At 42.3% G+C, this 27,925-nt stretch overlaps 1 protein-coding gene and 1 long non-coding RNA gene across 5 annotated transcripts in view; one reads left to right on the top strand and one right to left on the bottom strand.

Moving 5' to 3' along the window:
- LOC142104484 (uncharacterized) overlaps positions 1-12,847 on the bottom strand; it is a 290,160-nt gene extending 277,313 nt beyond the window's left edge. For 2 of the 4 annotated variants that reach the window (XR_012679573.1, XR_012679574.1), the window contains exon 1: positions 12,715-12,847. This is a non-coding gene — a long non-coding RNA (uncharacterized LOC142104484). The remainder of the gene's footprint in view (positions 1-12,714) is intronic. The other 2 variants (XR_012679572.1, XR_012679575.1) reach the window with 1 other exon arrangement.
- On the top strand, positions 12,815-27,003 carry LSM14A (LSM14A mRNA processing body assembly factor). Its single transcript, XM_075189173.1, has 10 exons — positions 12,815-13,083; positions 18,643-18,806; positions 19,385-19,517; positions 20,049-20,171; positions 20,892-21,071; positions 21,149-21,226; positions 21,532-21,714; positions 22,342-22,501; positions 22,910-23,156; positions 23,710-27,003. Exons 1-10 carry the CDS (start codon positions 12,963-12,965, stop codon positions 23,731-23,733), a joined length of 1,413 nt encoding a protein of 470 aa, XP_075045274.1. The 5' UTR covers positions 12,815-12,962; the 3' UTR covers positions 23,734-27,003.
- Positions 27,004-27,925: the final 922 nt, after the last annotated feature.

Genomic DNA, 27,925 nt, shown 5'->3' with positions numbered 1-27,925 from the left:
AAATGTAAGTGAATCTTCATGTCTGACGCATCTGACTTGTTGACTAACGTTTTCCTTACGCTTGGGAGGTCATTACTGCATACTTATGTACTTAGCTATTTTTCGGACCACCCTTTTGCAGCCAGAGTTCTGTCTTGGCTAACTTTTACATACTTCAATTGCAGCCATCCCAAACCACACATTTTCTGAAAGTAGCATTCCGAATCCAAACCAGTATGCACATTTCTGTACTCCACGCTATCCTGCAACTTTTGGTCAAACACACAATTTTAATAAAATATATCCCCAAAAAAAAAGTTGCTTACAATTTTGACAACAGTGTAATGCGCAACTACTAACTAATTATATATCCACTTATGTTTAGCTTTAAACGCGTGTCCTCCAAATTTACTCATGACTGTGTCCTTTGCTATTTCATGCAATCAGTGTTACCCTAGAATTATACCACTACATTTAAACTGTCTTAGGTTTGTGGGCCATAATAAAATGCATGTGTATTTTAGTGTGTTTTACGCAATGCTTTCTGATGGGAGCAGCGTGTTACCAGAGCCGTCCTTTAGCTCCCATAGAGTGAAACCCACCACGTCCACCAGGGGGCAGTACCTGCTCACCCACATGGGGTGTGACAAACGCAGCATTGTATGGCTTAGGGCAGTGGATACCAAACTTTCTCAGTTTGAGACACCATTAGGGTCTTTATTTTTTCAAGGCACCCCCTAAGCCAAAATAATTACCAAGCAGTCCCCCGCTTTACTTACCCAGCTTACCAACAGCCCTGGCCGCGAAACCACTGTGAGATCGACGTGGGACCCCACCTTAGGGGAAGACTGGTCAGCCATAGGTTTGTTATTTCACACCTAGAAGGTGATCATGGTTTGCCCTGGGGCCAGAAACTGAAAATCAGTCGGCTGTACAAATAAGACCAATACACGACATATCTCTTGGCTACATGGAAGCAGTAATGGAAGACACATGTTGGTGGCAATGAAAAGGTTAAAGCAATTTTAAATTTTTTTATGGAATGCATCCCTCCCAGGATATTACAGAGAGACCCCCCCGGATTAGTTGCAGAAAGACACACTCAGCAGACCGACCAGGTACACATTAATACCCAATTATTATACACAGCAACAAATACCACCAAGTCCTACAACATTAAAATAATTAATAGGATAGACACAATTATAAACTTTGAGGTATTGGGAGGAATTTGCAAATGCTCAATATGGACACATGCCACATTTGTGAGGTTAATTTTCCTGAGAATTAAAGTAAAATAATTTGCTGCTATCCAGGTCTACCTGGCCGCCCCAACTTACACATCTCTGTTACTGTCCATTAAATATTCCTGCTTTGGTGAGAATTAACATTCACTTACTGACAAGAGAAAATACTGAAAGCTCTTCTTGCGACGCCAGACGTCAAAGGCACAGTGCCACCTCTGGAAACAGGCTGGTCATTGTCTTCACCTTTAGTAGTCGCCCACTCTGGCTCATTGGTGCATGGTTGCCCCCACGTCTTAGGGAAGTAGTAGTAGAGCCTTATTCTGAAATAGGGAATAGCCAGAGTCCAATTCAGCATCCGGGCTGGCAGTGATTCATAGAGTAGTCAGAGTCTAATGCGGAGGTCAGGGCAGGCAGCGATCCAGATAGAAGTCAGTGTACAATGCAGATTTAAGGGCAGGGCGGGCAGCAATCCAGAGAGTAGTCAGAGGCTAAAGCTGAGGTCAGGGCACGCAGCGATCCAGATAGAAGTCAGTGTACAATGCAGATTTAAGGGCAGGGCGGGCAGCAATCCAGAGAGTAGTCAGAGGCTAAAGCTGAGGTCAGGGCGGGCATCGATCCAGATAGTAGTCAAAGGGCAGGACTGCCAGCGATCCAGAGAGTAGTCAGAGGCTAAAGCTGAGGTCAGGGCAGGCAGCGATCCAGATAGTAGTCAGAGGGGGCAGGACTGGCAGCGATCCAGAGAGTAGTCAGTGTACAAAGTAGATTTAAGGGCAGGGCTGGCAGCAATCCAGAGACTAGTCAGAGGGTAATGCTGAAGTCAGGGCGGGCAGCGATCTAGATAGAAGTTAGAATTCAAATGCAGAGGTCAGAACCGGAATCAGAACAAGACAACCTGTTAGCAGGCGTTTCACAAGCACAGCATGCTGCACCTATAATCGACACAGCAGTATAGAGCTTCCTGCACTATAAGGGACAGAGAGCATATCAGGAGCCTCCTAGCGAGTCAGTCCTCCCCTGCAATGATTCAATAGAGAGCCCGCACGGCTCCATTGTGGCATCTATGGCACCCGGGGGGAAAGAGTCTCTTTGCAATTTGCATCCACCGATCATTGAAGTTCCCTTTACTGTGTACATGACTTGAGGTGATAAGAAATAATATCACAGACTGTAAGGAATCCTTCCAACAAAAATCAAGATATTCCCACATTGATGACATGGAGAGTGGCCGCTGACATGACGGCAAAGCAGACTCTATATATATATATATATATAATCATTATTACTACATGTTCATAGACTGTATACTGTTAAAAAAAAATAAGAGACTGGTAGGGATCAGAGGGCGTAAAGGAAAAAAGAATTGGAGGGCCGCCAGCTGGACAGGTCTGCTTTTAGCGTACCGTGAAGGCAATTTTTATCTGAAAACACAAAGTGGCACCAAGTTGTTCAGGGAGCTCCATAAACAAAATGCTAAGTCCATGGTAGTCATGTCACATCATAAACGTGATTTAATCCAGCATAATAAAATTTATCTTGCATAAAATCGACTGCAGAAGTATGATCGCTGTTAGCACGCCATTCCCGGCGGTGAGATGCAGGTCTAGGTAAGGACACCTCGCAAGCTGTGGTCCTGTTCCGACAACGGGCAATAAAACCGGCAGAGACAGATTTAGAGTCTGCCTCGCAGACATATATTTACACATTTCAGTAAAAGCCGTCTATACAGCTACAGGGGATTTGTAATTAGGAAAATCTCATTAATGCTTTTTTAAAAACAACAGATTTGTCAATGCTTTCTGATTAATTATTTGCATAATCATTGCAACATTATGCTGACTTTTTTACTCTTACAAAGTACATTTATTCCTGTCTGCTCACATACTTATTTATGTTACTAGTGACCTCTAGTGTAAGTATCCACATTGCTCCAGAAAATAGATTCAGAAGATGGTGCACTCCAAAATATAAAATCACTATATGGGGTTGAAGAGTGGTTGAGTGGGTATAGTAATAGCTGGAAAAACGCTGGGCTCTATAATATAATAAGCATTAAATATAATGAGCATTAAAGAGCTTATAGAAATAGGTTCTTGTAATGTCAATGTCGGAGAAGTGGGCAGCACGTTGGCCTAGTGGTTAGCACTTCTGCCTCACAGCACTGGGGTCATGAGTTTGATTCCCAACCATGGCCTTATCTGTGTGGAGTTTGTATGTTCTCCCCGTGTTTGCGTGGGTTTCCTCCAGGTGCTTTGGTTTCCTCCCACACTCCAAAAACATACTAGTAGTTTAATTGGCTGCTATCAAAATTGACCCTAGAGACTCTCTCTCTGTCTGTGTGTGTATGTTAGGGAATATGGGGCAGGGACTGATGTGAATGAGTTCTCTGTACAGCGCTGCGGAATCAGGGGCGCTATATAAATTAATGGTGATGATGATGATCAGGGCCGCCATCAGGGTGGTACGGGGGGTACTGTTGTACCGGGCCCGGGCTCACCAGGGGGCCCGGTACAACAGCTCAGCACAGACTTACCTGGGGCCCGCCGCTGGTCTCCGCTATTCTGTCTTCAGCCTGGCTGTCACCGTGACAATGTCACCGTGACAGCCAGGCACCAGGATCCGATCGCAGGGGTGCAGGATTCATTTCCCCTGCAATCATGTGCTCTGCCTGTGACAGATCACATGATCACAGGGGGAATGAACCAATAACCATATTACACAAGTCACGCTCTGTCCCGGTGACAACCATAACCAGGGTGTAACAACCCATTGGGCCGGGAACCCATCTAGACCAGGGCCCTGTGGTACCCTCAAATCGATCAGTACGGACCCACTTTTTTCTAGGACAACCAATAAGCCTCCTGACCTTAACTGACCCAGTCTGCCCTTAAGTGAGGCAGACTGGGCAACCAAGTGCCCCCCCAAAGTGTCATGGATATTGTACTCGCCAACGTTATTCCAAGGATCATGTATGCCATGCACATCCACCGGACTCTCTGCCCCGATGTTCCCCATAACAGTGTAATAACCCATTTCATAACCCAGGAACCCCTACAGGACCGACATCCCGGTCAAGTAACTGGGTAGGCTGTTTGGGGTAACCTCCATGTCTTCAGCTGGAAAGAGAGGTAGACGAGTTTGGCCCAGACTTCTTCCTCATTTCCTCCCATTTTCCCACTTACATTAGGGGGTATATTTACTAAACTGCGGGTTTGAAAAAGTGGAGATGTTCCCTATAGCAACCAATCAGATTCTAGCTGTCATTTTGCAAAATGTACTAAATAAATGATAACTAGAATCTGATTGGTTGCTATAGGCAACATCTCCACTTTTTTTAAAAACGGCAGTTTAGTAAATATATCCCCAGGAGTCCATTGAAGTCCAGCAATATTACCTTTCCGCAATCAGAGGAAATATTCCCTGCTTGCATAATATACATTTGTTTCTGAAAATATTAGAGAGCCAATCATGTAAAATCAGGATTTTAACAAACCTGAATCGTACTATAAGATCTCAGTATTCAGTTTGCAAAATTCAATGGCATTCTCTGAATATAAATGTATATACTCAAAGATACATACAGCTGAGGCTGTCTGAGCATGATAGTACTTGTAGTACCCCAACAACGTGAGAGCTACAGGGTGTCCTCCCTCCGGTATAGACAATGCATACAATTAAGGGGATTTTGCCATACTTGGATTCAGATAAAAGGACAGTTTGATTTTAGTGCATGGATAACTGTTACCTAGAACATTGCTCCACTTTAAAGATCAGAAAACAGTGTTGTTCATCTGTCAGTCCTGGATCCAGGGAAGCTCAGGGCTGATGAGCGAGAAAAAAAAAAAGATTCTTTCTTTGCCCTTCAGCATAATTTAATGACCCAAGCCTGGAATCACAAACAAAGTTTTCAAAGTGTTTTAATAAAATATATCTCAGCTCAAAACTTCCTTCAAATAAAATATACTGCTGCTTATTGTGAATGGATTGGGAGTCGTACACACAAGCGCTGAAAAACAAGAAGCGTTACCAGCCAACAAAAAACCTCTTACTTTGTCCTCACTTCTTTTAACAGAGCTTAACGCCGCATTCTTGAATCCTCCTATGCACGTGATCAGTGCTTCCACAGAACTCCAAGAGTCCATTTGCTTGGAATACTTTTTTGGAATATCAGAATTATACACGAGTGCAAAGCTTTAAGAATGAGCATAATTAACAATCAACTTTAATGAATGTATTTACACATCTTGTAACTATTATTATTGTTTATTTCGAATGTGCCATTAAAATCCACAGCGCCGTGTAATGGGGAATTAGAGAATACTGCAGAGACGTAGGGGACCAACAGGCAAAATACAGGAATTCAAGCAGTATTATTCATACTTGCCAACTTTTCCTCGTTGGCTTCAGGGAGATCCCAGGGGAGGTTGGCGTGCGGGGGTGGTGCTTGACAAATCGCATCATTTTGGCCCCGTCCCCTAAACGATTGCCACAATTTTGGCCAATTACAGCAGGGGGTAGGGCTAAGATGACGTGATATTTGCATCATTAAGCCCCCCCCGCCACTTATCTACTGCGGGGGCGGGAATCGGAAGGTTGCCCTGCTCTCCCGGGAGCCCGTGAGGTCTCCCAGAAATGCGGGAGTCTCCTGGACATTCTGGGAGAGTAGGCAATTATGCCTTAAAGAAAAGCAGCTAATGAATCTCTAGAGACTGAAGTGTCTTTTACATTTCTGTCTCCATTACTGAAGTCATGTTGTCTTACCTGTCAGTCTTTGATTAAATCTTGGTCTCCATGAAAATAGCCACCTCCATAGGCATCAATACATGGACATAGGACACAATTTCTGAACTGTGTCATCATGCCACAGATGGGGAAGCCAACCACGTCTTGTACTGGCTCAGCATCAGGGAGAATGCCAGACTCTTCAGGGCGTGAGGGAGATCACTCCTAGTTCAGGGAGTCTCCCTCACATTCAGGGAAAGTTGGCAAGTATGGTATTAATGTAAGAATAGTAGGAATTGATCATAATACTGTACATAATATTGTACATACGACATAATAGATGCGGTATGTAACAAACAGTGTTGTACAATAACGACAGGTGTATGGGGTGGGAGTAGAGAAAGAAGACAGGAGAAGAGAGGGCCCTGCTATTGTGAGCTTCCAATCTAATGGGGATGGGCAAAGTGGAGACAAGGGGGGGGGGGGGGAATAGTCAATGCAGTTACCTCCTAAGTTAATCACACAGTTGCAGGTTTTAGTAAGTGTTAAGGTGAAGATTTTGTCAGACAATATGATTTTGGATCTGATTTTTCAATATGAAAACCAAATGTCCAATTTGGATACCTACATTTGCTGGCAAACTGAACGCAGAGCCAGAGATAAAATAATCAAGCTGGGAGTTTCCAGCGAGTTTTAAAAGTGGAGATGTTGCCTGTAGCAACCAATCAGATTCTAGTTATCATTTATTTAGTACATTCTACAAATGAAAGCTACAATCTGATTGGTTGTTATAGACAACATCTTCACTTTTCAAACTCGCAGCTTGATAAATTTAGCCCCCCCCCCCCCCCCCTCCAGTCTCTCAGGGATTAACTCCAAAGATAGAATATTAGTGACTGTGGTCAGCTTTAGGTCCATGAACAGACGTGTAATTATTAAACGTCTAAATACAGATATGTTTTTTTTGGGGGGGGTACGGAATTCAAAAAATAAACACTCCAAAATAATGCATTTTGGAAACAGTCGCATTTTCACTGCACTGATCTGTGTGTGGTGAAATGCAGAGTAGGCTCTCAATTTGGGAGGGGGGGGGGGGTGAAAATGCTTGTGGGTGTGGCTGGGAAGATTAATTAAGTGACGTGTACAACCTGGGGCGTGACCTAAAGTGTCACAACTTTTCAATTTGGAATCTTGGCACTATTGGTCTGAACCAGTGGTTGATAGTAATAAGGAAGGTTAGGGCTGGATTTCAAGGCCCGTTGCTATAGGATACCCATATTTCAATCTACAAAATTTCTGTGTAGCTAATGGTACTTTCTAGAGATAGTGGCTTTAAAAGATACCAAGAGATCAGAAGAGTACACTCTGCAGCCGTGTGCATGACTGAGTGGCCGGTCTCTGAGAATGGCCTGCGTTATATAGAGGTTTGGATAAGTTGTTCAAGCTGAGATCTAAATCAAAGGTGTGCAACCAAGTGGGGTAACAATTTTTTTTTTAGGGTCCCCCGATTGTTATATATGCTATAATTTCCATCGGGTTGGGGCTTAACACGAAAATGGGTGGCGTTTTGCATGTAATTTGCCCAGTTGTGGGTGGAGTTTGGGGAAGAAGAGGGGCAGGGCTTATTGTGTCCTACTTTAGTGATTCTAAGGGGGAGATTCAATTAGCAGCGAGGTGTGTCCGAAACATCCACGAGACACCACGCAGGGGAGATTTGATAGAAATCTCTGCTCACTTTTCCTCGCACCTCTGAAAATAAGTGGAGATTTCTACCGTAATTTCCAGCAATGTGACTGGCACAATGTCCGCGTGCCACATCGCCAGCAATTCAATCTCCCCCTAACTGTTGGGAGGTATGGTTTGGGTCTCAGAACAATAGCACACTGACTCTTGGGTCCCATCTAAAAAGAATAAAAATAAATGAACACCACTGATCTAAGTTCTAGTTTGAGAAATATGAGACTCAGGGCCAGATTTACCACTAGCCAACCTAGGCAATTGCCTAGGGCCCAGCGGTCCCCAGAGGGCCCGCGGTGAGACCACCCTTTAAAAAGGGACACTACTTATGGACCAGTGCTATATGCTTGCCCCCCCCAGGCTAAAGTCTGCCAGCCAGCCCCTGAATAGGGGTATATGTTATGCTAAAAAACTATAGTGCTATGGATTTTTTCAGGGAGGGGGCCCCAAACCAGTATCTTGCCTAGGGCCCCATGAGGTCTAAATCCGGCTCTGGGGACTAACAGTGGAAAATAAGCCAGAAAACATGGTCACAAGTATATGGCTGAGACAGAGTGAAGCCTATTTCTGCAGTACCCTAAATAAACTTATACCACCAATGGACTGGACATTCCATCCCTATATATACTGATGAAAAGTTTATATTTATCCATCCGCTACCAAGGCCTTGCTTGCAACCCTACCTAGCCAATGACCCCAGTGCATTGGTGCCAAACCTGTTAGATTTGCAGAATACTAAATAGCCTCATTGCAACAAACACAACCTATTTTTGAATAGCTCAACGTCATATGTTAGTTCTCTCTCTCTCTCTCTACAGTATGTACACAATAGCAATGACAACATTGCTAATTTGTTACTCATTGGCATTTTCACAATATCATCACATTTTTCTGAGTTCACAAATATCAAGAAAATAAAAGTCAAATTCTGGGTAATTTACACTAAGGAAAAAAAATCGCCTAATTATGTTTCATCGTGGTGTTTTGTTGTTGATACGTTAAAAAAAAAAAATAGCATTGCGGCTAAATTATGGTGATATAGTCTCTCCAAATAATTAAATATCAGCTCGCTCAGCAATGAATTTCTGACAATGAACATATTGGGAAGAGAAGAACTTAATAAACTACTGCAGAGTTCCGTGTGTCTCATTGTTTGCCTCCTGTCATTCTGAAAGAACTGTTTATTTACATTCCTATAGTCCTGGGCCAATATCAATTTGTCTAAATCTAGATGACTGGGGTGAATTAAATTATTGAAGATGTAGCTTTTTCTGGCTTAATCTTCCCTAAAAAGGAATATATTTTTTGCCCTGTAGCAAGCGTGAAGATACAAAAGGCAGTTAAAGTGACAAGCCCTCGCTTTCTGACAGGATACGGATACATGGCAGGTTTAAAAAAAATAGGAGAACTTCTGTCAATTATACACTTGCTTCAAGACAATTTCCGTCCCGGAGACTGTTTCATGCACAGCATGCTAAACAGCTATTTGTTTCACTTTAAAGCATCGTTTTCCTTTGATCAGTTATCAAGATGAATATTAAGAAATATACAAAACGTTGGTAAAAAAAAACAAAAACAATTGTTCGCTGCAGCAAAACACAATATTTGTCATTATGTATTGGCTCTATAAACGGTACGATTTTACAAGCTGCAGGACAAAAGGTTTTTCCATGAAAGCTGTTTTTGCTTCCACGATAATGATCTAACGGGGCATGTTGATACTGCTGGAGAATAATTTTGCTCATTTGAGCCTAAATAAAGAGATTTTACAAAAATACCATCACAAAGACAGGTGTTTGGCTGTTGCGTGCAGTTTAATGATGTTTGAATTAGCCTACCAAATTAAAGTTGTTAAAGCAATTGGAGACACCGATAACGTTTTAGTGGAAAATAATAAAGATCGTTGACAAATTCTGGGGTAGTCGAGTGAGGATTGGAGTGGGCTATATCAATCATTAAGCAAACCAGGCAGATGTTGATCCCGCTCTGTGTGCTGGTTAGCAGTAGCCCTGATTCTGACGCCAACTTTAATTTGTTAAAACTATTTTCAAAACTGTCTTGTTTTCACTGTTGCATCCACTATGGCAGAGGTGCGCAAACTCTGTCCTCAAGAGCTACCAACAGGTCGTGTTTTCAGGATGTCTTTAATCGTGCGCAGGTGGGTTAATCTATTTGGCTGGGTCAGTAATTATCCCACCTGTTTCTACAGCCAGAAATCCTGACCTGTTGGTAGTTCTTGAGAAGTGGGTTTGAACGCCTCTGCCCTGAAGGATCTATTTATTAAGGTCTGGCGATACAGCTGATTTTCTGTCTAAAACATAGTTATTTATGTCGAAATGTAGTATTATTTATGTGTAATATTATAAGTTATATACATGTTAGTGAAATCAAAGGTTCAGGTTGCTGGAAATATGTCATGTTTAGTATCATTTTAATCCCCTATTCATCCGCAGTTGTCCGGTTCATTCGCCGAAGGAATCACACATTGCATACTCTAGTTAGCGATGTTAGGGAATAAATGTTTAAAATGATACTGCCTGTATAATGTAAATAGACTAGCTTAAACTGGATTCTCAGTGGGAAAATCGGAGTGCATCCCCTGGAGAGCTGACCCCCACCTTTGGATATTTTGGTTTAAACTGGCCAATGACCTGCATTACACTGGACCTTCCTGAAGCCTGGACCTATAGAAGCAAGCCACATCATCTGCATTGTTTTACTGTATTCACTGACTGTATATAAGTGGGAGCTCTGGGCTTAGTGGACAGTCTACTTGACCACAGTCTTCAGACCTGCATGACTGTTCACTGGATCCAGAGCGCCTGCGATAAGTAACGGCTGTACTTATTTTATTCTGATTTGTTATTCTGATACTTTTGGCTATTAAATCACTTTGTGCTTTGGAACCACACATCGGCAATCGACAATCGTTACTAGATAGCAACTAGACATGCATAACAATATATATATATATATATATATATATATATATATATATATATACATACATATTTTGGAGGGGATATGCATTCTTTCAAACAATAATTCATATGTGATTGTCATTTCTGGATGGCAACAGCAGAAGAATATCAATGGAAAAATGTTTTAAATGGCAAAGATTTTTTATATATAAATATATATATGTAATATAAATATCTATATCTATATATATATATATATATATTGTGCAATGATTGTGTTGTATATATGCATATGTGTTAAATCTCTGGGCTTTCATAATGATGCACTAAAGAAATACAATTCCCCCATAAAATCTTTAATTTAAACATTATCTCTCTGTTAAAAACATTGAAGCTGAATAATAGTCAGAAATATATCTTATAATAAAAATATAATATATCGAAAGATTACCATTGACATGCAGATTTGATCAGCCAATCAGCTGACCACTGAACTTTGTGGGGACCACCCTGACTGATCAAAATCGAGAGCCTGATTAAGGGTTCAGGCCGACCTAGGCTAATACGCTCCTAGCACCCCCTCAACCTTCCACGCCAAGCTAATACATGGTAGGTAAAAATTATATTGTCCTTTAAGATTCAGCTTCCTTCACCACCCTGAATTGTTATGTTCCGGTGTTTTTGAAACTCGGCTCCACTTGGTTTTTAAAAGTATCATGGCAACCTTTGTCAATCAATGCGTCTTCATTAAAATCTGAACGGTATAGCAAAATGGAGGCATGACCAAGCGTTACTCGGGGGGGGGGGGGGCTGTCACACCTGTGCCTGCCATAATCCTTGTCTCTCCTACTCGTTTATCCTCAAGTCCCATCATCATCATCACTTATTTATATAGCGCCACTAATTCCACAGCGCTGTACAGAGAACTCATTCACATCAGTCCCTGCCCCATTGGAGCTTACAGTCTAAATTCCCTAATATAGACACACACTCACACACAGACAGAGAGGGAGACAGACAGAGACTAGGTCAATTTTTGATAGCAGCCAATTAACCTACCAGTATGTTTTTGGAGTGTGGGAGGAAACCGGAGCACCCGGAGGAAACCCATGCAAACACAGGGAGAACATACAAACTCCACACAGAAAAGGTCATGGTCGGGAATCGAACTCAGCCTTTACCACTGGAATGCAACAAGATTAAAATATTACATTTTTTTGTCATGTTTTCTTTTTATTTTAGAGAACAACTATTTTCTTATATTATAAAATGAATTTCTGTTCATAGCTCTCCCTGTCACAATTCTGAACTCCCCAAAAATGTTACGCCGCCCTCAAAGCCTTGAGCTCTAGGCTACAGCCTAATTTGCCTATTGGATAATCAGGCCCTGTCAAAATCCAATCCCATTAGATCACAATTACTCTGTTACAACAGTCCTACAAGTTGGGACAAATGTCCTGCCTACGGAGAAGGCGGGACAGTCCCCTAAAGTTGGGACAGTTGAGGGTTATTCAGTGACAACTTAACTATGGGTTGAAAAGCAGTGTGACCTGTGCAATTTGGTCAGCCACATGCAAACTGTGCATTATTATTTGTGTGTTGTGATATCTCTAACTGACTTTGTGTAGTAAGCTGTGTTAAAAAAAAGTGACTACTACAGTCTACTGAGTTACATTATTAAGCCTATGAAAAAGGGTTTTATTTTAATAAGTTATTTTTTAGTAAGTTGACAGGTTGGAAGCAATGCAATGCTAGAGGGTGATAACCTCGGGCCTGATTCATTAAGGATCTTAAATGAAGAGGATCCTTATTTCAGTCTCCTGGACAAAACAATGTTACAATGCAAGGGGTGCAAATGAGTGTTCTGTTTTGCACATAAGTTAAAAACTGTTTTTTCATGTAGCACACAAATACTTGATAGCTTATTTGTACACTGAAATTTAAAGTTGACATGTGTGTGTTACATGAAAAAACAGTCAGTATTTAACTTATGTGCAAAACAGAACACTCATTTGCACCCCTTGCATTGTAACATGGTTTTGTCCAGGAGACTGAAATAAGGATCCTCTTCATTTAAGATCCTTAATGAATCTGGCCCCTCATTCACTTACCTGTTTTTCATGTGTAGGTGTCTCTGGCCCTTTAAAGCGCTGGTTGGCAGCCTGCAGATCACATCCGCCAACCAGCCAGATCTCGCGAGAGGTCAACGCGCCAGCTCCCGGCGTACCTAGCGCAGGAACATGAAGGCAGTGGCGGCCATGTTAGTTTAGGCCCTTGTCCAGAGAACGCAGGAAGGAAGAGCTGAGGACGGCAGCACCCGGGGGTCCGTAATCCGCATCCATCCGGCCGGGGAGTCACCATGAGCGGGGGGACGCCGTACATCGGCAGCAAGATCAGCCTCATCTCCAAGGCGGAGATCAGATATGAGGGCATCCTGTACACCATCGACACCGAGAACTCCACTGTGGCCCTGGCCAAAGGTACCGGGAGAGCGGGGCGGCTGCGGCCTGTGCTGGGCCGGGAGGGGGGGGTCTTCTGTGTGCTCCCTGGGGGGGAGGGGGCCGGTGGTGACAGGCGGAGCTGTATCCGGGCCCGGCTGTCACAATAACAAACATGGAAGCGCCGGGACTGTGTAACTTGTAGCCCCAAATGTCCCATAACCTCAGCCTGCTCCTCTGTATCCTCATACCCCCTATGTGTATACACCCCCAGCCTGCTCCTCTGTATCCTATATATACCCCCATACCCCCTATGTGTATACACCCCAGCCTGCTCCTCTGTATACTATATATACCCCCTATGTGTATACACCCCCAGCCTGCTCCTCTGTATACTATATATACCCCCTATGTGTATACACCCCCAGCCTGCTCCTCTGTATACTATATATACCCCCTATGTGTATACACCCCCAGCCTGCTCCTCTGTATCCTATATATACCCCCATACCCCCTATGTGTATACACCCCCAGCCTGCTCCTCTGTATACTATATATACCCCCTATGTGTATACACCCCCAGCCTGCTCCTCTGTATACTATATATACCCCCTATGTGTATACACCCCCAGCCTGCTCCTCTGTATACTATATATACCCCCTATGTGTATACACCCCCAGCCTGCTCCTCTGTATCCTCATATTCCCTATGTATACATCTCCCATGTATCCTATATATACCCCCTATGTATACATCTCCCATGTATCCTATATATACCCCCTATGTGTATACACCCCCAGCCTGCTCCTCTGTATCCTATATATACCCCCTATGTGTATACACCCCCAGCCTGCTCCTCTGTATCCTATATATACCCCCATACCCCCTATGTGTATACACCCCCAGCCTGCTCCTCTGTATACTATATATACCCCCTATGTGTATACACCCCCAGCCTGCTCCTCTGTATCCTTTATATACCCCCATACCCCCTATGTGTATACACCCCCAGCCTGCTCCTCTGTATCCTCATATTCCCTATGTATACATCTCCCATGTATCCTATATATACCCCCTATGTATACATCTCCCATGTATCCTATATATACCCCCTATGTATACATCTCCCATGTATCCTATATATACCCCCTATGTGTATACACCCCCAGCCTGCTCCTCTGTATCCTCATATTCCCTATGTATACATCTCCCATGTATCCTATATATACCCCCTATGTATACATCCCCAGCCTGCTCCTCTGTATCCTCATACCCCCTATGTGTATACACCCCCAGCCTGCTCCTCTGTATCCTATATATACCCCCTATGTGTATACACCCCCAGCCTGCTCCTCTGTATACTATATAAACCCCCTATGTGTATACACCCCCAGCCTGCTCCTCTGTATACTATATACACCCCCAGCCTGCTCCCCTGTATCCTATATATACCCCCTATGTGTATACACCCCCAGCCTGCTCCTCTGTATCCTATATATACCCCCTATGTGTATACACCCCCAGCCTGCTCCTCTGTATCCTATATATACCCCCTATGTGTATATACCCCCAGCCTGCTCCTCTGTATCCTATATATACACCCCCTATGTGTATACACCCCCAGCCTGCTCCTCTGTATACTATATAAACCACCTATGTGTATACACCCCCAGCCTGCTCCTCTTTATCCTATATATACCCCCTATGTATACATCCCCAGCCTGCTCCTCTGTATCCTATATATACCCCCTATGTGTATACACCCCCAGCCTGCTCCTCTGTATACTATATAAACCCCTATGTGTATACACCCCCAGCCTGCTCTTCTGTGTCCTATATATACCCCCTATGTGTATACACCTGCAGCCTGCTCCTCTGTATCCTAGATTTACCCCCTATGTGTATACACCCCCAGCCTGCTCCCCTGTATACTTCATACACCTTATGTATACACCCACAGCCTGCTCCCCAGTCTTTAACATCTAAAGACTGGGCCGAATTCACAAAAACGTTGTATTAAGTGATTTTGCGGTCCAATTAAGAAATTAAAAGAAAAGAAAAAATTGTTGTTTTTAGGACTTGAAAATTCAGTGGGCGTTTGTATACAATAAACAACTTCTTACAAATTACATATTTATTTTTAGCTTTGTCTCATTTCAATGCAATATTCAATAAAAACATTATTCTGATATTGAACCCTATCCACCATTTGGGGGGTATTCAATTGACGGCGGGATATTTTTTAGAGCGCGGGATTTTCGGCCATCCCGCCGTCAATTGAATACCCCCCCTTAAGTCTACTTCAAATTTCTTTAGTTACATAAAAAATACATTTTTATGTCAACAGATACAACTGCCCCTTTATTGTGAATTTGGTTTTTTTTCTGTAATGTAGACCTCAGGTCTGGTAAAGTTGTTCAAAATGTAGAAGCGATTATTGTAATCATTTCTGCTTGGCTTGCAAAATCTTCAAGGGTTTAGTTCTGGACATTGGTGGGTAATAGCCTCATATCTTCCAGCAGAAATAAATGATGCATAGCCCACCTGCCCAGGGTAAGATACACAGCCTGCATCCAACACACAACATTGGGCTCTGCCCTACACCTAGCCAGTCAGTTCTCTTGTTCTTTGTGTGTGTAAAAGGAGTTATGCAATGTTTGTATTGATCCCCTCGAAGAGCTAATTGAAAAGATTGGCTTGGTTTGGTAATCACATCCAGGCAGATTAGACCTAAAATACATTGAAACAATGATTCTTTTTTTAGTACAGTTTAGAAACAAAACCAACATTTGTCTGCTGTGTTATAGTATAAATTTCCTGTAAGATGTATTAAAGATGTTGGAAGTTTGTATTGGTGCTATTGTGTTGTGATATAATATTTCAGTGCTGATCCTACAGAACAACAAAAATAAAACGAGATGTTCAACCTACATAAATCTTAATCTCTGTATAACCTACTGCGGGCAAGTGATGACTGGTTTTGTGCTGTTCAATTACGTCTAATGACACAATGCCATTTTTTATTATATTTAAATATTGATGAATTTAGGAGCCAGAGTATATGGTACGTCCACTGGCATTAATACAGAGGATTCCCAAGAGTTGAAGGGCCTCCATTTTTATTTGTTGTGTGCATGGGACAATAAATGTCCGATAAGTAAAGTATGTTAGCTTGGAGTAGAGCAGACGGAGATGAGGGTATTTTAAGCCGTTGCATATAGGAGAAGGTGTTTAATAGAAAGACAACGAGAACAGTATTTGTACTTTAGCTGCACTTGGTAGCCGGTACTGTCGCACACTTGATATGAATATTTTTACACATAATAGTCTCATTTGTGTGTTATAAACTACTGTAAATAGTATTTGTGTATACTTAGCGAGTTATATCTTCACTTCAGTGTTCATTAGGAAAACTTGAGTATTATAAGTTGCCTTTATTATATGGGTCCTGCCACATTGTGCCATTTATATTTTCAAATAACTAATCTGTGACTTATAATGTACAGGTATACCCCATTCATACTGCACCAAAAACCTGGGTTTTTGCAGGGGCACGCTGAAAAACCCGGGTCTTGGTGCAGTATGAATAGTCCAACCACAAAATCCCGGGTCTAAAATCCCGGGACTTAGACCCGGGATTTTGCGAGGGGTAATTCCCGGGTTGGACCCCGCTTGCCTGCAGTATAAATGGTGCAACCCGTGTAATTCCCGGGTCTCACCATTCATACTGTAAAAAAAAAAAAGATTTTAATTAATAAAAAATACATAACAAATGTTTACTTAACTTATTTTCATTCAGCGGTGTCTCCGTGCGTTGCCGTTAATGGACTATAAATGACGTCATTTTAGTACCCAGAGGTCCCCCTGACAGCCGGCAACGCACCGGAGACACCGCTGGCTGAAAATAAGTTAAGTAAACATTTGATATGTATTTTTTTTTTAATTAAAACATTTTTTTACACTTTTTTTTTTTGTAAAACCCGGGTCGGGCAGGTGCAGTATGAACCCGCCCGACCCGGGAATCTTCTCATCTATACTGCCCTGTGCCCCGGCAATATCCCGGGTTAACAACCTGGGATATTGCCGGGGCGGCAGTATGAAGTGGTATAAGAGGTACAATATCCCACTTCTAACACCGATTTAGATCATATGGGACAGCTTTAAAAATGGTTTGGGTGGTAATAGTCATTGTGGAGAGATTCTCCCTTCTGGGTTTTTTTTTTTTCGTTTGTCCAATTAAAGCATTGCTATCTGGTAAAGTAGCATAATTTGACAAAAGATTAATAAAGTAATAAGCAAAATAGTTAAGATGTTCTGAAGGTGACCCTGATTTATGATGGGTCAATAGTGAGAAGACTTTCTGTACAGAATGTGATGAGAAAATTTTCAGATGTAGAAATAAATTAATATTAACCCTGAAGGGATTTACCATTAGAAATTGTGTTCGTACTAAAGCCCCTCAATAGTACAGTCCTGTTGAAAGATCAGACTCTGCGTCCCTAAGTGAAAGCCTTATAGCCTGTGTACCGTGGAGATGACCTGCAGAGGTCCTGGCTGTATGTGGGTGTTGGAATACCGCTATATGTACAGTAAAAGGCAGGGGTGCCAGCGGAAGGATCCCCACTAAAGTGCTATTATTGGGAAGTGAGTAGATTAAGTAAAATTCATATTTGAAGGTGGAAACCACTTTTAAGGACTGATTTTCCCTAGTTAAAGGACCATGAAACTCCCTCACCTGACCCTTTCAGATGGAGTCATTAATGGTGACATGCATTGTTTAATGATAACCTGTTCATTTCACTGCTGTACTGTTAAATTATTACCCTCCGCATTCCGTTACGGGTGGCTGAAGCTCCTCCCACGTTGTCGGGTCAGTATCTTATAGGGATCTTATAGAGGTCACAGAGCTGGGAGCCGGCATTCCAGTTACTATGCCCCTGTATAACATGGCGCCCCCTGCTGAGTGACAGAGCTTGATGGGACATATGCCTTAGAATCTAAACTCTGTAATGAGCTGTGTCCTCCCTACCCTTATTTTCATATCTGTATTTATTTTGTCTCCATTATGTCCTGTTTTTCCCACTGTCCAGCTCTGCGGAGCACTGTGGCGCATTACAAGTCCATGACAATAATATAATGAATGTAAAATAGAGGCATGACTGAATGATACCGGTTCTGCAGATGTTCATATCGCTCAACGTTTTGTGAACGGGGAATCCTGATCAAGCCCCAAAGGCGCTGCGTGGGTGCAGCTTTGGAGATTGGTTGTATATTAATACAAGTCCAACTCGTCTTTACGGTCACTTCTGTTGTGTATTGTTAATTTTTTAATGGAAGGCTATAAACCTTGTTTGTTTTCTTTATTTTCCATATCCTATGTTTTCAGTGATGTTTGTGCTGCCTGCTCTCCTAATAAATGCTGGAAGTTTACTTTTTGGTAAAAGTTTCCTATATTTTTAAAGAGTTTAAACACTGGTGCTGAGCAGTTATAGCTAAGCGCATTATGTAAGCCGTGATGGCTGGAGCACTACAGTGACAAGTTTATTAAACATTCCGCATCGACACTTATTCTAACAAGTATTTTTTTTTTATTCTTCTAGTCCGTTCATTTGGGACAGAGGACCGACCAACAGACCGACCTATTCCTCCTCGAGATGAAGTGTTTGAGTACATTATATTCCGGGGGAGTGATATTAAGGATCTCACCGTGTGTGAACCCCCTAAACCCCAGTGCTCTTTACCTCAAGACCCCGCTATAGTCCAGGTGTGTATTGCTGTGTGTGACCGTCCGGTATGTCAGACCCCTGAGTGTCCTTCAGCCAAATCTGTGTGACTATCTTCATTTGAATGTGGTCCATTTCTCTTTACACAGAATCTCCTCTTTAGTTATGTTATAAGAGGCTTCCTTCACTGTCCCTTAGCTCACTACTAGCTGTGCAACTGGCAGAAATATAGGTTATTTATTGGTTCAGAAAAGTGCGGCCTACTCTGAACAGAATACCGGGGTTCCATGTAATCATGGTCACTGACAGATGGTGAAACATCAGTGTGTGCAGGAGGCTGAACTCCTATTGGCTCTGCACCAGGTAGATGTAACACTTTCCATGCTGAGGAGAAATCTCCTTTTATTTTCTTTTTCCTGTCACTATATAGTCCAAGTAAAATAAAGGTCTTTCACTGTACTACCACAAGAGGGCGCAATTTCTCTCTAGAAGATACTAAAATAAATAGAAATTTGGTCTGACCATCTGTTGGGGAAAATTGGGACAACTTTGGCTGTGAAGAGGTTTCTATGTAAAGCGTGCATGTTTATGTATGATATTAAAATTGTTTCCTCTCCAGTCTTCGCTAGGGTCTTCTGCATCGTCTTCATTCCAGACCGTAAGCTCCTACGCTCCGTTCAGCCGGATGCCGGCGTACAGCCAGTTTAACTCCAGCTCTCTGGTGCCTCAGCAGTTTGGAGCTGTTGGAGTTGGTATGATGCTTATTTTGATCATTCTGCCATCTAAAGTCAATAGAAAATATATCCTCTTACAAGACAAACTCCCAAAAAGTCACCGGTCATGGTGGGAGTCCACCAATTGTATGACCTTACTATCTATATAGTTATAGCGCATTGTCCCTCCTGGTCATTCCCCTAGAGCTGAATAACTTATGATTGACTCTTGTGTTCTTGTTGGTATGGATAGCTTTAGGCTTCATTTAAGTTGATGATCGTTATTCTGTGGTTCTGTTAGGCTGATCAGATAGATACATTGGTGTGTCGGATACCTCTTTTAAGAACAGGCAATGGGACTGCATGTCAGACAAAAAATAAAATAATTATGTTAAAGAAAACAATCTGGTCAGTCTTACCATGCTGTTAGGATACCCCTTCGTGGCTATTTGGTGGAAGGTGCACCTTAAAGTAATGTTCTTTGTACCTGCGCTGCACTAGTTGGTTTGATGTACGATACAACATTTTATTAAGGCATTTCCTATTCCTATTTTTTTTTTTTCTCAAAAGCCGGGAACTCCCTGACCTCATTCGGAAAAGAAGCAGCCGCTAGTGCTCCACTACCCCCAGGAGGAACTGTGGTCTCTTCTTTTACTCAAGAGACGAGCACTCTGAAAACACAATTATCCCAAGGTTACTGTTGAGACGTTTATTATTCTTTCTCTATTTAACCATAAAGATTAAAAAAATAAATGTTGTTCTGTTTGGTAATATATACTTACAACGTTAACATCGTTGATTGAATAAAATGTTCGATGTTAAAGATGGGTCTTAAATCCTCATTACAGGGCACCTGCCCAGCATGGAGCAGCCAGTCTGTGGGCACAGCCAATATTCAGAATGCCGCTTATCGATCCATTAGAGACTTGGGCCTTAGTGATTTCTTGTTCCTAGAGATTGATAAACCGCCGCTTTATGAATATTTGTTCAATCCACCAAATGTCTGTTATTTAAAACATTTAAGTAAACGAGGAAAATATTCATCATAATTGAAGGACCTGTAAACTCCAACATAAAAATATGCCTCTGCTCCAACCACTGTGCATAGAATAACTCCCAAGCCCTGCTAGGTTAACATTGTTACTTGGGTGGGCAGTCCACCTGTTGGCTCCGGCAGGGATGATCGGTGAAGCCCTGCACATCAGCGAAGGTGGGGGCTGGACATAATGGGGGATGTGAGTTAATTTTTACTGGACCTTAAGCTGTCTTTGGGACAATCCAATATGTATTATAAGAGGAGCCATAGATGGAGATGTTTCTCTACTAGCAGGGATTTGGGTTTAGTAATGATGCATCTTCTAGGCCTGCAAGTCAATGGTTCATTGGAGCGGAAGTTTCATTGTCTGTCTCCAGGGCGCTCGAGTCCTCTGCTAGACCCGTTACGGAAGAGTCCCACGCTGGAGCAAGGTGTGCAGACTGCTCCCACAGTGCAGGCGCCTGTAGTATCGGCATTAGGCAGGAGAAGTCCGGCAACTTCTAGATCTCTGCCATCCACAAGCCAAAGGACGTTCGAGAGTCAAGAGCAAAGAAAAGGTGAGCAGTCGATCTTCTGTCTGCACCACCCTCCGTCCTGCAGCTAACTTATACCTCACACATTGTTTGTTTGATAGTTGAAGCCCACAGAGCACCAAGGCCCGACATAGACCTTCTCAGGATCGATAAACCGGATCCCAGCAGGAGACAAGCAGGTGAGGGAGGATGCACAGAATTCAGCCTGCATTTGGGCATCGTATGCCGGTCCTCACACTTGCCATGAGTTAACTAAACGTAGCCTTCCTTCACCGAAGCCTATTTTATCACTGCTATAACTTTGCCCTCACATAACACCCAGTGCAATCTCTGCAAAACAAGTACAGTATAATGTATCCTCACATGCCACCCTTGCTGTAATGCCAGTGTCTAAGCCTGGCAGGATCCAGTAAACACTCTACTTGGTGGTTTCCTGTAACAGTATTTGCCTATAGTCACCCTGATAGGAAATTGTTCTTTCCAGTCCCTCTAGCTGCTCCTCCGCCTAGGAGGGGTCGTGGCGGCCATCGGGGGGGACGAGGAAGATTTAACGTCCGGCGAGACGGCCCCATGAAGTTTGAAAAAGACTTTGACTTTGAGAGTGCGAACGCGCAGTTCAACAAAGAGGATATCGACAGGGAATTTCACAATAAATTAAAGTTAAAAGGTGGGTGTTCTTGAGATTAACCTGCTCCAATGTGGCCGGTTTTAAAAAACGTAACTGTCAACATAACCTAAAAATGCCCCTGTAACGGTATGTACTATGAGCTTATTCCTTATGTGAGCAACTGTAGTCTGCATACAACAGACAGTCATTTGTGCAGAATAAACCATCTGTTACATTATCCAGTTACGTTCTGATAAATCTCTGTGTTGGGGCTTTCTTTGTAACGCGCTGTTGGGGGACGCACATGTAGAGGGGTCTGTAGAGACTGTGCTCTTGCAGATCATGCCAGGGGAGCCAATTGGCACTTGTTCCTGAGACAACAGTGGCGCTAGGGGTGGGAACTACTGTTTGGCTAATGAATGAGCCTGGCAATCGCTGTGTTGAGAGGTATAGAATAACTGCGAAAAGGTTCCTGGATTCCTATAATAAATTCTGTGTATTCTACATTTTTTAAGGAACTTATTGCAGCAAATGAGTATAATCATCCAATCTTGGGGAAAAAAAGAAAAAAAAAGCTTGTGATTAAATCTATTTCAGGGTTTGGCCATTTACCGTAATCTGGACCTTTCCTGTACATGTGTGTGTTGCTCACTAATCCTGCGGTCCATGTTTCTGCTTGCGTTGTAGATGACAAGCCAGAGAAACCAGTGAATGGGGAGGACAAGGCGGACTCTGGAGTAGACACGCAGAACAGTGAAGGGAACGTGGAGGAGGAGGAGGTGCCGGCCAGCTGTTATTACGACAAAACCAAATCTTTCTTCGACAACATCTCTTGTGACGACAACAGGTGAAAAATGTTCTGCATTGGCAATTGCTGGGAAAAAGCTCTGGTCATGGCATAGCTGCCTTATAAAGGACTTAGTGTAGCCCACCCCACCTCCCTGTACATTTAGTTTATTAACTGCCATATAAAGATTCAGAGCAGACTGATTGTCATGGAACTAAATATCCCAGCATGCATTGCTAGTCACAAGCTATCTGCTGAGAACTTAATCTAGAGCAGAAGACATTGATTCTGTTCTGTGACCCAGGATCGCTTTATTTCAGCACCTGTTTTGCTTTAAATTATCAATCTAATTTTTTGGGATTCAAATTACTGTGATATTGATTCGGTTGCTGGTGTCTGCATTGTGGATTTGTAAGTATAACGCACGTGTTAAATGTTTTTTGTTTTTCCCTATGTTCTCACTGTTAGAGATCGACGACCCACGTGGGCAGAAGAAAGGAGGATTAATGCAGAGACATTTGGACTTCCTCTGCGGTCAAATAGAGGCCGCGGGGGTTACAGAGGTAGAGGAGGGGGCATGGGGTATCGTGGTGGTAGAGGCCGTGGTGAGAGGAGAGGCCCTGGAGGCGGTGGATTTGGGGGCCCTCGAAGTTTTCGTGGCGGCTACAGAGGAGGAGGACGTGGAGGAAGAGAATTTGCAGACTATGAGTACAGGGTGAGTTCACCTTCAGCAAGTTCCACGTACTCGGGAAACCTGTATCTATATTAGCCCGTAACCAGCGTTAGATAGGACAAGATGTGAGGAGAGCGCTTCCATAACATCTGGCAGTTGTTGGAAGATACTACTATTAGGCGCTGTGTACTCTCCATGGTCTGACCACACTAACAGGCCCCTGGGATGCTCGGAGAGATCTGAAGCTCAGCTCAAACTGTATTAAGCGTTTCTTGCGCGTTTCGCCATATTGGCCTTTGACCGTGGATCATGGGCCATGCCACAGATTTGTGCCGTGACTGGTCGTCTTAAGAGTGACAATACAGTACACCCACACACCTACACCTTCTTATTAGATGTTAGTAATATGAACAATAGACCACTTGTCCAAATGTGCGCTATTGACTGAGACAGGACCTTCTAGCAGAGAACAGAGTGTGTGTGTTATATTTTATACCTTTATATAGGAAAGTTTTGCTTGGTTGGGTAGAAATTACTGTACCAATTTACCATTGTGTTTTAATGTTTTGTTGTTTGTTTTTTTTGTCTCTTGCAGAAAGACAACAAGGTGGCTGCATAGAAGCAGACAAAGCTTTTTAAACAAAAACAAACAATATTCGCGGTCCCGAGAACTTGTTTTCCGTCTTTTGTGAAGAATGAAGTTTAACTTGCTGTACATCTTGTCACCAGCACTGGGGGTGGGGGGTGGATGACTGCCTTGTGGAGCTTCTTCAGTGCGGTGGGGTCCTGCATTTATTACATTCCGCGGTCCCTGCAACACTAAAGGACTTGGAATAATTGTCAATCCTACAATTTTATTTTATTTTTCTTTTTGAAAAAAAAATAAAATTCCATCTTTTGAAAATGTTGAGCATTAAATATATTTGAAATAGACTGAAGTAATTTTGGTATGTATTCAACAAGAAAAGGGGCAATACGGTGAAATTTGAGTGCTCCCCCCCCCCCCCCCCCCCCCCTCCTTCTCTCCATCTAGTTTTGTTTTTTTAAACCACAAAGTTATTGGGAGAATTATTCAGAATGCCGTTTATACTGTGAGGTTTGCTGATCTGAAGGTTTTCTTTCTTTTATATTTTATATAAGGGGCAATGTTTTTTCCCCCACCCAACCACCTTGTGATTGCCACTTGAGTTCTTTATACACCTTCCAAGATCTCCAACTCTTAATAGCAGCACATTAAGTTGGATACAGTACAAACAACAAAACTAAACTTAATACTGTTTCATATGCAAAGGACACTTTTATATAGTTGTGAAATTGCATAATACCCCACTGCCAAAGAAATGCAGAGCTTTGTATAGCTGTAAAAGAAAGAGAAAAAAAACTTTTTTTTTGTGTTCAGCACGTGTAATAAGGATGTACAAGTCTATATCTTTATGGGCCAATAGGTATTTTTTTCTTCTTTTTTTTTTTTTTAAATGCTTCCATTAGATGTACACATTTTCTATAGGCAGAGATAAAAATGCATATTTTGAAGTGTTAAACTTTGTACCAGTCTTTAGCTCTAAACTTTCATAAATTGTGCACATCTCAGAACGATCTCTTTTCCGCTGATGCGTTTTGGCTTCGAAGTTGGCCACCTCCATTGGATATACTTTAATGGTGGATTGTACTGAGTAGATGTTTTTGCTATTTTTTTGTTTTTTTTTTGTTTTTTGTCTTGTAACATATCAGTGGGAAATAAAACTGAGGCTATTTGTTTTTCTATTCCTGAAACCCCTTTTCTAGTCTTCAGTGAAAGTTTTACATTGAAATACGTGCAGTTGAAACGATATTCTAGTGAACTTACATGTGTTGTTACATAGCACAGCTGAGAACATATCCCTCTGTCTGAATAGTTTCTACCAATCATAGTGGAGATTAAAGCCAACACCTCGTATGTTGAACCGCTTCCAAGCCTCCTGTACTAGCAGCCATTATGTTTGCCTCCTACATTACAATCGCTAACTTATTATCGAACAGGGGCATGTTGTCTACTTAAAAAGGGATCCAGAAATGTAATGGGGTTTTAAAGTTTAATTTGCTTGTTTGTGCTTAATTAGTTACAAAGCGTTAAAATAAACTTGTTTAGAGAAAAAAACCCAAAAGGAATTAAAGTACCATCATTCAAGTACTATACGGTCTTTGCCTTTCTGTAGGCTAATGCACAATACTTACTGCCAGCAGTTCATGTACAGACAGGAGTATATGGTGTCTGTAAGGGGCAGGAATTAGTTACACCTTAGAGAATACATTCAAGACCCTTACGATGGATGAAAGTCTCTGTGTTTGTGCAGTGGGTTTTTTTGATACCTGATTTTTAGTCCATTGCAAAATGTGCCCCACAATATGCATCTCAAGCAGATTGTGATGACCTTTTATCCATTGGGGAATGTTCAGTTTTGTGATCCGTGGAGTTGTGCTGGGTTCCTGTCTGTCTTACTGGTTTAGTTTGGTTAATGTTGAACAGTGGACTAGCCATAAGTAATGGATTTGTTTTTCTCTGTCATTTTCTCCACCTCATTCATTGAGTCATTTTAGTTTGAAGCAGGCGTTGCCATGTGTGCTGTAAGATGACCAGAGACGTAGACCCCTTTAAACTGCTTTGATTTTGCACAAACCTCCTATTACGGCAAAGACCACGTTCCATTGAGCCTGGAGTGGTGTAGTGACACAACCTGTCATTCATCAGATGTAATGAAGTTAAGCACTCTTAAATATGGAAATGTATAGATGCAGAATAAAAGGTACATATTATGGCACTTAAAAATAGGGTAGCTGTATCTACAAAGGCCAACACTTCACATATCTTGTGCTTAATTTGTGAAAACGATGCCCTTGATGTTAGATCCGTTATAATTTTGTCACAAACGTGTTTGTTTTATGTAAATGTATGTTGGCAGCCATGTTTATCCTCACGGCACCTGTTTGTCTGTATAAGCTTTCTAAGCGGTCATTGTTCTGCGATTAGAACTCCTTCAGGGTGCCCGAATAATACTTCTACATTAGCAGTTTGTGGCCCAAAGTTGCTTCCTACACATGAATAGGATGCACAGGTGCAAAATGATTGTAGCTGTAACATAATGGACTGTTGCAGGATTTGTGTTTTTTGCTTTTAAATTCTGTCCGTCACATTACTGTGCCACCAAAGTACCCAAAACCAATCATCTCTGTCCATGCACTAGGAGTCTGTGACATCACAAGAGGCACCACGAGCCTCATTGGTGTCTCTAGCACTCAGTACATCAATACCTTGCGGTCTCCTGATTATTGAGTAAGCGCACACAATGGTCGCCTGCGACTAACAGTAGCTGACTTGACGCACAGTGTGATCATTTACTATTCATGTTCTCCCAACGTTCGTAGCACTACAGCCGGCCTCTGGTCACATTGTGGCTTTCCAGGTGGGAAACTACAATCCCCAGCATGCTTTGCCAGTCGATAGCCTGCTGATGGTTGGCAGGGCATGCTGGGGCTTGTAGTTTCTCAACACCTGGCGAGCCACAGGTTGGTCAAGCCGACACCACAGTAAATGTTTTTGTTGAAGTATGACTGACTGACTGAAAAGCTGAAGTTTTGGTGACATGATCATAATGAGATCGGGGGAACTCAAGTGTTTGAACAAAGGGAAGTTTTGTAATGTGTCACAAGCCTGTGGAAATGCAAAAACCATTGTAGACGATGCTTTACATTGAGTTTTCCTGACGTCTTTGGACTAAGGATCAGCGTTTGTTTGTTTTTTTTTTCTTTTTCTTTTTGTACTTGTACAAAGAACAGCATTGTAATTCTTTTGGAGTACCCTGAAAATTAAAGGTTTTTATTTGAAGGCAGAATAAAAGTTCAATTAAACCAATTTGGAGTTGTTGTTTTCAGTTCAGGTAAGTACAGTGTTTGATTATATTAAATTGGGGTACTATCATCATCATAAACATTTATTTATATAGCACCAGCAAATTCCGTAGCGCTTTACAGTTGGGAACAAACAATAAGATAATACTGGGTAATACAGACAGGTAAGAGAACTATAACGGTATCCTTTAAGAGTCACCCCTAAAGTGTCAGCTGAGTTGATGTGAAGACGTCATCATCATCATCATCATCATTTATTTATATAGTGCCACTAATTCCGTAGCGCTGTACAGAGAACGCAGTCACATCAGTCCCTGCCCCATTGGGGCTTACAGTCTAAATTCCCTAATATAGACACCCACTCACAGACACAGAGAGACAGACTAGGGTCAATTTTGATAGCAGCCAATTAACCTACCAGTATGTTTTTGGAGTGTGGGAGGAAACCGGAGCACCTGGAGGAAACCCATGCAAACACGGGGAGAACATACAAACTCCACAGAAGACGTAACATTTCCAAGTATATAAAGTTTCCATATCTTAAAACTGCGATGTGAGGGTTACTATGATTTTGGTGACAGGAAGTTGTGGTTCCAACATGATCATTACTCTGCCACATCTCGCGGGTGAAGAAACAGTCACTGGATCATGTCCTGCTGCACACAGGCAGATCATGGTCCTCTTTCCATCCGATTTTCCAATTTGCTGCCTACTTCTGTACATCATTAGGGTAATGTAAGAAAACTGGACAAACCAGAAGGTGCAGGGTTGGGGTGCTGATCGCTGAGGGGAGGTTGCTAACTAAGGGACCTACTTTTGCATGAGATTAAGTTTAAGCATCTATAGATACAGTTTTGATGAGTACTCATTGTACTAGTGGAGGTGCAGAACAATGTTAACAGCAGCACAGAGATTTTCAGATGTGA

Source organism: Mixophyes fleayi, chromosome 10 (genome assembly GCF_038048845.1).
Source record: "Mixophyes fleayi isolate aMixFle1 chromosome 10, aMixFle1.hap1, whole genome shotgun sequence".
In the NCBI taxonomy this organism is placed as follows: domain Eukaryota; kingdom Metazoa; phylum Chordata; class Amphibia; order Anura; family Limnodynastidae; genus Mixophyes; species Mixophyes fleayi.
The sequence above is the reverse complement of the archived record's forward strand: the minus strand, read 5'-3'. Positions and strand labels throughout refer to the sequence as shown.